General features: G+C 40.8%; 1 protein-coding gene across 1 annotated transcript in view; it reads left to right on the top strand.

The window, feature by feature from the left end:
* The window catches only part of PTPDC1 (protein tyrosine phosphatase domain containing 1), a 35,633-nt gene extending 26,604 nt beyond the window's left edge, over window positions 1-9,029 (top strand). Inside the window, exons 7-10 of the mRNA XM_063426924.1 lie at window positions 2,490-3,742; window positions 4,295-4,480; window positions 5,011-5,121; window positions 8,716-9,029. Coding sequence (XP_063282994.1) covers window positions 2,490-3,742; window positions 4,295-4,480; window positions 5,011-5,121; window positions 8,716-8,802 — 1,637 coding nt within the window. The 3' untranslated portion in view covers window positions 8,803-9,029. The remainder of the gene's footprint in view (window positions 1-2,489; window positions 3,743-4,294; window positions 4,481-5,010; window positions 5,122-8,715) is intronic.
* The last annotated feature ends 2,316 nt before the right edge of the window (window positions 9,030-11,345 follow it).

An 11,345-nucleotide genomic window follows, 5' to 3' on the forward strand; every position in this document is an offset into this window, starting at 1 on the left:
TCCCCTCACACTATCACATGCCCACACATTGTCACCTGTCACCACGCTGTCATCCCCTCTCCACACTTTCAGCCCCTTAATCCACACTCACATTAACCACTCCTAATCCTGTTAATCTCCCCCCTCCAAACTCACCTGCCCTCGCTCTGCCACACTCACCATGTCAAATTAACCCCCTAATTCTGTCACACTCACCTTCTCTCACTCTGTCACAGTCTCCCTCCAACCCTGCCACACTTATCCCATCACATTAATGCTTCTAATCCTGTCACACTCTGTCATAATCACCTTGTCACCTTAACCCCCCTTAATCCTGTCACACTCCCTCCTCCAACCTTGCCACATTCACCCTTCACCCCAAAACTGTGATACTCACTCCACCCCAACTATGCCACAATTACCCTGTCACATTAACTCCTCCAATCCTGTCACACCCGTCCCTCCTACCATGCCACTATTGCCATGACACACTTACCTCCACTCGTCCTGTCACACTACCTCATCAAACCATGTCATACCCGCACTCCCTCATTCTTAATCACAACCCCCCACCCTGTCCCATTCGCCCCCTTCGTCCTGTCACACTCTCCCTGCCACTGGTACCCTTTACTCACTCTGTCACAGTAACCAGCTGAAGACATACACACTTTATTATTTGGTAAAGGATTTTTTACAAGCAAATTTTCATTTTTGTTTTCGATAACCCCTTCACACCAGTACTTATGTATAAGCAACTGCCAGGCTATGCAACCATACCCCACAATTGTGTATAAACAATTGGCATAATTGCAAATTAAATTTATTTATTGCAAATTCATTTTGTTTGCAAATTATGCTACAACTACAGCCAGAGAGCTCACAATACAGGTGCACAGGAAGCCGTAACACTGCAAGCTTCTGAACAATGAATGCAGAGACTGACTCTGTATCCAGTGCTGCAAGCCTGCCTTTCAATATAGCAAATGCTCCTTACTCACACACAAAATACAACCCTATTATTTTATACTTTTGGTGTTAGTGGAGCCCCATGCTTGAATTTAACCTATGGCCTCATAAAGTCTAGAACTGCCTCTGCATGTTCATACCATATTCATTGTGACTGTGTGCAGAAGGTATGTGTATGGCGGAGTAGAGGTGTCTGTGATTGTATGATTGTATGAGATGAAGGTGGTTGGTATCTATATATACATATACATGACAGAGGAGAGAGGTATGTGCAGGAATGGACTTTGAATTTTTTTTTTTGGCAACTTTAGAGGCAGAGCAGCCCAGTAGGAGGGTGCGGGGACTGAGAGGCCATGAACATTTTAGTTTGCTGTACCTCCAGGGCATCTTATGCTGAAGAGCACTTGCATGGAAACAATGCCCTGTGTTTTACACAGAACAAGCAAAATGAATCACACTATTGCAGTGCATTTGCTGGTGACTACGTGTGTGTGTTGAGTTGATTGCCTGTGGTGTACTGTGTGTAAAGCAGTCTGTTTGTAGTGTACTATGTGTGGTTAGTGACAATAGTGTGTCTGTGTTTCCAGTGACTTTATAGTATGTGTGTCTAGGGGCTGTAGAGATTGTGTCTGTTTGTCTAGGGGTTGTGAAGAGAGAGAATACTTGTATGCATTTGTCTATGGGATGTGGTATATCTATGGTGTGTAGTGTGTTTAAGTGCTGTAGTGTGCATGTTAGTAAATAGGGGCTTTAGTGTGTATGTACAGGGGTTGGTGTGTGTATTTGTATAGGGGGCTTTAGTTTGTGTAGAGCTTCTATTGCTTAGAGGAATGGGGTTTCAGGGTTCTGGGGTATAATATTAAATTATTATTATATTCATAATAATAATAACAACATATATACCCATACATAAATTATGTATTACGATAAATTAAATAATACTTACAAAAAAAACTACATTTTGTTACCTTTGGCCAAGGGAGAGCGAGTGGGATGAGTGAGCACTCTGGCTGCTGCTTCCAAGGAACTCTGGCTTTACTGAGAGCGTTGCCCCCAGCAGGAGGTTAGATCAGCAGCTCCCTGCGCTGCTCTGCCTGTCTGTGCAATGGGCCGGTGAGAGAGATCTCGAATCTCCTCACCAGCCCATCAAGGGACTTTGTTGCATGTTTGGGCTGCGCTCAGTGAGCGTCAGCCCTGCATGGGCCGGCCGAGACGATCCTTTGATCTCCCTGATCGGCCTCGGCCCTTGGCCATCGCGGCCCACCGGGCATTTGCCCAGTTTGCCCGATGGCCAGTCTGGGCCTGGGTATGTGTGTATGCATGATAGAGGGAAGATATGTTTGTGTAATGGAGTTGGGATGTACATATTATGCAGAAGGTACACATATGTGTAAATGTGTATTTCCTCAGTCATCTGCGACTTAGACAGGCTGGAAATAAAAATGTTAAGGCTATTTTCAGGTTTACTGCATATTTTCTATATTTTTTTTTTTTTTTTTTAAACATGCTCTTTGTAAGTTAACATAAATATCTTTTCCCAACAGGTGTTTTAATTGCATGTTATTTAATATTTGCAACGCGAATGACTGCAGACCAAGCTATTCTTTTTGTACGGGCAAAACGTCACAATGCTATTCAGACACGGGTGCAGTTGCTCTGTATTCGAGAGTTCACTCAGTTCCTGACCCCACTCCACAATGTGTTTGCCTGCTGTGATCCTAAGGCTCATTCCGTGACTTTATCTCAGTACTTGATCCGTCAGCAGCATCTTCTTCATGGTTATGAAGCCCGCCATCTCAAATATGTGCCAAAAATTGTTCATTTAGTCTGTAAGTTACTTTTGGACTTTATCGAAAATAAGCAAGTGATTGGAGAGGAAATTATGGACGTGCCAGATCTCTCTGCTGAAATTGAGAAGACCGTTTCTTTGTTACCCACTGTACTGTTGGATAAAGTGTTAGGAAGAGATATTGAAGTTGCTGATCCATTATGCCCTCCTATGACCTCTGCAGCTTGCTGTTTTACCCAGGATTCTGCATTATCGAGCGAACAGGAATTTGATCCTTTATGGAAAAGGAGGAACGTTGAGCGTCTCCAGCCTTTGTCCCATCTGAAAAAGCGTTTGAGCTACAGTGACTCTGATCTAAAAAAGGCAGAATTACTCCTTGAACAGGGTGAAACACCATGGACTGAGCCAGCTCAAATGTCATTCATAAATAACCTAAACCAGCAGATGAAGGTGAAACAATGTTGCGTCTCAGGATATGATGGCCTAACTCAGCAAACACCCAAGCCAAATTTTAAAAAACAGCCCTCTGTGCAGCACGCCTTTTCTTTTTGGACCCAAAACAAGCTTGGCAGCATCGAGACCCAGAGGGATGGGTCTCCACTTTTTCACAGGAGGAAGGTCCCAAAGGAAATCAAGCGAAGCCATACTTTTTCCTTAGGATATTCCTCATTTCCAGACGGTGGCCAAACCCAGTTAACAGATTCTAATTTATTAACCAATATTATGCCAAACCGGTGTACCCAAGAATCCGGTGACTCTAACACTCCTGATATCTCAGAGCCAGAAAGGGCAAGTGGCTGCTCTCCAGAAGAGCATTCTTTATCTAAAGCCACGTTTTACCTAGAAGGTGAAAGCCATGGACAAGCAGAGGTGGCAGAGTTCATCCCACACATAGTTTTACAATGTGAGCTCAGTCTTGAGGGCAGGAGATTGCTTGTAGCTAGAGCTCTTGCAGAGCTAAATGTGGACTGTTTAACAGACGTGGCAGAGAAGGTGAAGGGTTGGCAGGTATGTGTAACGTAACTTGTGGTGTAACAATAGTAGTTGTTGTGGCAGTGAACATGCGGCTAGTCTTCAAAGACACAGTTTACCTTGAAATCTTGCAACTTCTATAACCTCTATTTGCCATAGGGGTTGGGGTGCAGTGGGGTGGCGGTAGGGTTTACCTAGGAAGCAATTAAAGTGGCACCTCAGACCAATAAAGTACTTCAGATATTGGCACTTTTCTAAATAACACTGCACCCCCCCACCCCCCTCCTTAATATCTGATTGTTCCCCCTAATGCTGTGTGTTGCAGTTTCATCTCACAGCTATTCACTCATATGCCACAGATGGTAGAATGGAGGCACTATATTGGGTAAGCAGGAATTGATCTTCGGGTAACTATACATTTTAATCTTTACATTTGCTGACATTTGTGCTGGCAAAACTTATAGATTTAATCTATAACTACCTGAAGGTCTTCTTTAACTGTGAGTACTAAACGCTAAGTTGGTGTAGAGAGAGAATTGTGTACTATTGAGGTGTGGCATCCATAAAATTTGTGTTTGATTTTATTAGAAAGAGCTGAATTCTCGAGAAGCTGCCTGGGATAGAATCTGCTCGGAAACAAACCTATTCGTTCTCTGCAGTCTCATGTGGTCTTGGATGGAGCAGTTAAAAGAACCAGCTATTACTAGGGAGGATATCGATTTGCTGACTGGCTATGGAAGGGATCTGAACAGCGCCCTTTACCTGCTGGACAAAGTAATTTCTTTCTTTGCAAAACATGTTTATAAACCTTATAAAAGTTAGTTTAAAACATTAAAGACAACGAAAGTAATTAAGTCTACAATGTACACTTGCACGTGCACATGGCCATTAGTACTCCTGATCTATTTAAAATTGTCCTGCTACTTTTCTGATGCTGCCAAGGCAGAGATTTTGCAGGCATATTATTTGGAGGGGCAGTCAGTCGGGGTGTATAAAAAACAAATCAAGTTTGATCATTATACATTAATAATCTATACATAGAAATAAGAGTTTCGCTTTAGAAATCATTGATTTCAGCAAATAGTTTTCTTGTATTTGGGGAATAACTGAAACCATGAAATTCACCAGCAAACAGTAGTATTGGCAAATGAATAAGCATGTATATATTAAATAATAGGGTACAGAAACTCTAATATGTTAAAAACAAAAAGGAGAAACATAGAAAAGAGAATTTTTGTAGGAACCTATATGGCACAAACCCAAGATGTGATTTAACTAACACATTTATTTATTTTTGCTTTTAGAGTCGATATCAAACCATCCTTTGTATTTTACAATGTGTGAGTATACTACAGCCAATAGCCCCTGATATAGAGGACGCTTTGCTCACACGGATCATCAAAGCTTTTACGAAGGTAGGCGCAATTATTTGTTCATTCAAAGTTATTATTTACACACACACCTACAATATCTGTTGCTGGATTCATGAAAAGTGCTACCAGCAGTTCGTAGAATGAATGCTTTTTTTTTTTAATCAATGAATTAATTTATAGGCCGCTATACCCTGTATCCTGATGCCCTTTTATAAAGAATTGATTTTTCTCCTGGATCTTACAAAATTGCACATTACTATGTTACTAGGCAGCTCTTTTCATTACATTTTAGCAGTATGTTGAAGTACTATATGTGCATTTAAAAAATATTAAAATTCAATTTTGTTATCGCTGTACAATGTGCATACAAGAACAATGAAACACAGTTGGCTTATGAACAGAAATGCAGCACAATTAACAAAAAAATATTATATAAAATGTACTCTCAGCTTTTGCTTTTTTTCAATCTATAACTACTATCATAATCCCCTAGTATAAGCATTATAATACAAGTGGTAAATATGGACAGAGTTCTTTGCATGCAGGCGCTGAACTTTCCCCATAGAGATGCATTGAGTCAATGCATCTCTATGAGGAGATGCTGATTGGCGCAACGCAGTGTTTTGCTGCGCATGTGCAATAGCTTCCCAATGCTTTTCTATAGGAAAGCAATAAATTGGCTGAGATCATCAAGTTTAATGATTTCGGCCAAGGGGGCAGAGCCAGTTACAACCGGACCTGAGCGGCGCTGGAAAAAGGTGAGTAAGTCACCTTTTAACCGGAGGTGACACTGGGGGAACTAGTGTTATTTAGACCTATATTGTCAGGAATACACATTTGTATTCCTGACACTATAGTGCTCATTGAGGCCTGAAGATTTGCAATAAATGTAAGAATATGAAATGTAAGTGTTTCTTATTTTTTGTTGTTGTTTGTGACTGGAGAGACTGAAGTGTACCTTTGGTAGTTTGCATCAAAATTGTTAATCTTTTAAATGGACCCCTTTCTTTATTGGTGTTTGCTTGAAATCAGGATAGTGTATAGTGTATATATGTGTTTGAAAATTGCAAATGAATGTGTCCATCATTAAAAGTTAGAAATGCTGATTTCAGTAGCTTTTGAATAAGAGCAGAAATGATTTTCCATTATGATTTTCCTTTCAATACCCACAGCGGTATTACAGAAAGTAGGCCACTCAGCTATTCAGTTAGCCCTTTATACACTGAAGTCGTCTCTACGTGCTACCCTATTCCATTCATACCTGCTCACTTACTGAGCAAAGAGAGCTCATTAAATCTCCTGTACAGGGTCAGGCTAATTTCTTGATGTTGTATCGATAAAACATTGTTTAGGGACAGAACAAATGATGCCCAGCAAAGCAACAAATGCATTTACAGATATATTTTTTTCCCTGTTATATACATACTCCTGTTGATCTCATGCTGTTTTGACCCAGTTTTGTTAGATGGATAATTTTAATGCTGTGCTTGGTAAGATCAGTTTAAAGGGCCATGCCTGGCTGGACTTGACCTCCCTTTGTTAATGCATTGGAAAGGTTCCTGCAGAAGCTGACAATCCCAAGGGTTTGCTATTTTCTGCAGAAGTATATATGGAATATATAGTACAGCACTCTGCAACTGATACGATTAGTAAACTGCTGCCTAAGCTGATAGTAGCTGCATGGTGATTGCAATCAGATTACTGACAGCTCCGTATGCTGTTTGTGCAGAGAATTTTGGGTACATAGGCACACATCTTCACCTGTGTGCCTCTTAACCTCCCTTTTGTGTTTCTTATCCCGTCTTTTAAATATCTTACTCCCTTTAGTGTATTTTATCTCCCATTTTTACATTTGTGTGTCTCCTATCTCTGCTCTTTGTATGACTCTTACATCATCCCACATTTTGTGTGTCTTACTCCTCCCAGCCCCTTTGTGTGACTCCTTCTCTCCCAGCCCTTGTGTCTTTTACTCTTCCCAGCTTTGTGTGTGTCTCTCCCCCCCCCCCAGCCCCTCTGTGTATCGCTTTTTCCCCTTCTCGAGCCCAGCTGTGTATTTCTTTCACATCCAGCCCCTCTCCCCTCCCCGTCCCTTAGTGGTCCCTCTCTTCCCTGACCCTTAGTGTTCCTCTCCCCTTCCCTCCTTTCCCTGTCCCTTAGTGTTCCTCTCCCCTCCCCCTCCTTTTCTTGTCCCTTAATGTATCTCTCCCCTCCTCTCCCTGTCCCTTGGTGCACACCAACCCCCATAGTGGTCCCCTCCCCTTCCTGGTGTGCCTCCTACCTTTCTTGTAGTATGGCTGATCGAAGCGAATCCTGGTACAGTGAGCTTTTCCTGTCAGTCCGGCCAGGTACAAGGAAACAGAAGTTCCTGTACCATGGTCCGCTCTGCTTGGCCACGCTACATTCAGTGGTGTATACACACTGACAGTCACACACACTCAATGACAAACACACAGACGTCTCTGACAGCCAGATTAACTTATCTGACACACTCATTCATTGACAGACACACACACGCACACTGACAGACATACACTCTGACAGACACACAAACACCGACAGACTCATTGACAGACACACACACTCAATGACAAACAAACTCACTGATTTGACACACTCACACACAGACACACACAGACACACACTCACTCACACTAATTATTAATAAAATTATAATTTACATTTTCCACCCGGCCTCCCTACCCGGAGAGCTGGTGTGGGTCTCTCATTGGATGTCCAGTGTAGCTGCTGGGTGGCTGCCTCGGATTCCAATTCAGCCCCATGCCGTGCCGGGGATCCAGAAGGTGGCCTGGTAGGAGGGAGCACTTTCCTCCTGCCGGTCACTGGATTTTTGCGCCCCCAGAGCCATTGCGCTCTAAGGCGGCCGCCTGATGGACGCGCCGGCCCTGTGTTTGTGATATGGCCAAGACAATTATGGAGCTCTAGCTCCTTTACATTAAAGTATCACTCTAGATCCCTAAACAACTTTAGCTTGCTGAATAGCTTAAGTTGTGAAGGTCCTCGTTTTTTATTTTGTAAAAAGTGCAGATTTCAATAGAAATTATTAATAAACCTGGTTACACCCCCTTGACTTTCAAGCAGACAACCGGTCCTGTTACTTCCTGGTTGTTTAGCTCAGTGGAGCTAAACTCAAGAGGCAGCAATTGCCCAGAGCACCTGCCTTGCAAAGACTTCTCATTGAGCTGCATTGGGAAGTCTGTGATTGGACAGTCACAGAAAGTCCGGGTGGGGCAAGCAGGGGAGGGTTTTGCAAGATGTGTTTAGATATAATTCCAATGAAAAAAAGCATAAATAAATGCATGCATGTTTTCATTTGTGGTATATCTACTAGATGGTGATTTGTATTTCTTTTGTATTTGGTTAGTGGAGTGGCCGTTTAAGTGGTGAGCCTTTCTGTAGCATAAAGCTGCTGTATGGGTTATTAGACAGGTAGAGGAAAGCATACACTTGTACTAGCTACCAGTTGGTCAGATTCATTATGTGTAAATCAAATGACTGAGCCAAAATGGGTTGCATGCTAAGGGAAGAATGTAAGCTATAACATTGATCTAACACTTATTATCTTAATTTTGAGAGATAGAAATAATAGTTGACTGTACCTGTTTTTTCTCCGTTAAGGTTTCAGAAGATTCCGAGAATGGTCCTTCGGTTTACGGTACTCTCAAAACTATCCTTAAACACACACTGGCGGATATCCAAAAGTAGACAGAAAAGGAATGAGGATCTTCATGAACTACGCCTTGTATGTTTAGTAAACACCAGGAATAGGAAACCGCAGGGACGCTAGCTACTTTCATAGTTATAATTACCTCCATGTATTGCTTGTTAAAGACATTATGGGAGGAAACGTGAAGTAGCATGTGACATTATGGTGACCCTAGAAAATAGAACTGTAGGCAGAAATATTTATGAAGAGCAATTATGACACCCCAGTTTTTGTTGCAAATTATATATATCTATATCTCCAATAAATTGAAGGTGCACTCAAAAGGTCTTAATCCAAGTGATTTTTATTATTTGTAAATTATTTCATCAAAAACATCGATCAATGTTTTGACTCCTCAGGGTCTTTTTTAAGATCATAATCTTGAAAAAGACCCTGTGGGGTCGAAACATCGATTGGGACAAAATATTTTTGATGAAATAATTTACTAATATTAAAAATCACTTGGATTAAGACCTTTGAGTGCACCTTCAACTTATTGGATATAATACAGTACGCTGGTTACACCAAGGCACAACATTGAAAAGATTTAATGGGGTGAGTGCCAAGGACATTTGGAATATATATCAAATTTATTGCCATTGTAAGGACTACTGACAAGTGTGTGCTAAAAAAAACAACATATGTCTGACATGATTATATCTGCAATTTCCCTTCTCCCGTTCATTGATGACTGGAGATGCAGCTGGTTCTAAACAGAACATGGCATCTCATGGTGTTAACTGGGTAAAGCCTATCAAGTCGAGGGAGGGAGGAGTGCAGCCCCACAAATTTGAACCCATGTAGCTCTCCCTTCCTGCTGTGATGAACAACTCCCATGATGTTTAGCGCTCCTGCAGTTCCCTATTCTCTCTTACAGGGTTCACATTGATATGTTGGCTGTACAAAGGGCTAAAACCACCATGAATGTATCATATTTCTTCGTAATGTAATGTGCATTTAATAGGTTATTTTAAGAGCCTTTGTAATCTTAATTACTGTAAATGTTTGGTGTATTTTTGTGTTACTTTCTTAATATGGCCTGGTTTATTCTTTGTAATGAATAATAATATTTGTTTGTATTACAATACCATGATGCTACCTTAGCAAAAATGTCCTTATATTGCACTGTGAAAGATTTAGAATTTAGAATTCAGACACTACGGTAATAGTGTAGCGATCACCTTGTAAAAATGTATGCGCTATAATGTATTTATTGCCATAATTTTAGGGCTTTCTTAAACACTCCAATTAAAGGACAATATCGGGGGTAAACCGCTGAAAGAAATCGGAGCTTACAGTGGTTGTTTTAAAACATTTTTCCTGGCATTGTTACTGGATCTAAATCAAAAAGGGCATTAAAGATTTATACATGCTAACTATTTCCACCCAGGTTTTCTACCAACATGCATATGGAAATGAAAGACATTTTGTCATCCAGTTATTTGCAATACTCATTTGTGTTTTGAACACATGAGATTTAAAACACTTATGTATAAATACAGTACAATTAAGTCTGTTACAGGGCAGTGAGGCCTACAATACAAAGTTATTAGGCCAGTCCTTCTATGCGAAAGGTCAGTTTGAAGATGTTATTTTTGACGGTTTGATAAATACACTTGTATCTTTGAACTTTTAAAGCGACACTCCAAGCACCATATCTACTACAACCTTCCTAGTATAAGTAGTCAAACTGTTTGTTATGGTTTCACAACTTAACTGTTGTCTGCCAGGTTATGGTTGTAGCTGCCTGTGGAGTCTGAAGGTCCTGCTAAGCCCTGCACTCCCAACCAATGAGCTAAAGACTCTAAGTAAGTTTTCTCACCATTCTCACACAGTTTCACAACTTACCCTGAGAGGGTGTCTGGGCAGTCCAGGTACCATAACCACTACAGCGGGCTGTAGTTGTTGTGGTGCTTGGAGTGTTTCTTTAAAAAAAAAAATAATACATTATATATATATATATATATAATTTTAAAAGTTACGTAGTTTTTTATTAGACTTGTGCTGCACTATATATCAAATAACAGGGCTTTAAGAGCTTTTGCTTGGCATATTCCAACATATTTCAGTCAAGACAGCAAGCAGATGGGAGCAGCCATCTTCCCATGATGTGTTATAGATGTCAGCGGCATTTCATTGCACAAGACTATCTGTGAGATTTCCACCATCTTGGTGGAGAGAGAAAGATAACTTGCTAACGGACATATCACCTGGGGGGTATCTTAGCAAAAAAAAAAATATCATAATTTCTCTTCAAGGGACTCTCCAAGCTGGAACTGACACCTTTAAAGTATTATATAGATAATGTATTAAAAATATGCAAAAACAATACATTTAATGTTATAAAAAGGATAATCACAACTGATGTCCCTGCGTTTACTACAACTCCCGTCCCACATTGCAGCCTTTTTCTCACCAAACCAGGAAGTAGCTAGTCATGATTCCTGCTTAACTTTCCATGGCATTTCTAAGTTGTTATATAAGCAGTGCTATATATAGACAGCACATGTTTCTTTAAATTGTAGTCATTGTTGGCTCTCTA

This window comes from Pelobates fuscus, chromosome 7, assembly GCF_036172605.1.
Source record: "Pelobates fuscus isolate aPelFus1 chromosome 7, aPelFus1.pri, whole genome shotgun sequence".
NCBI lineage: Eukaryota > Metazoa > Chordata > Amphibia > Anura > Pelobatidae > Pelobates > Pelobates fuscus.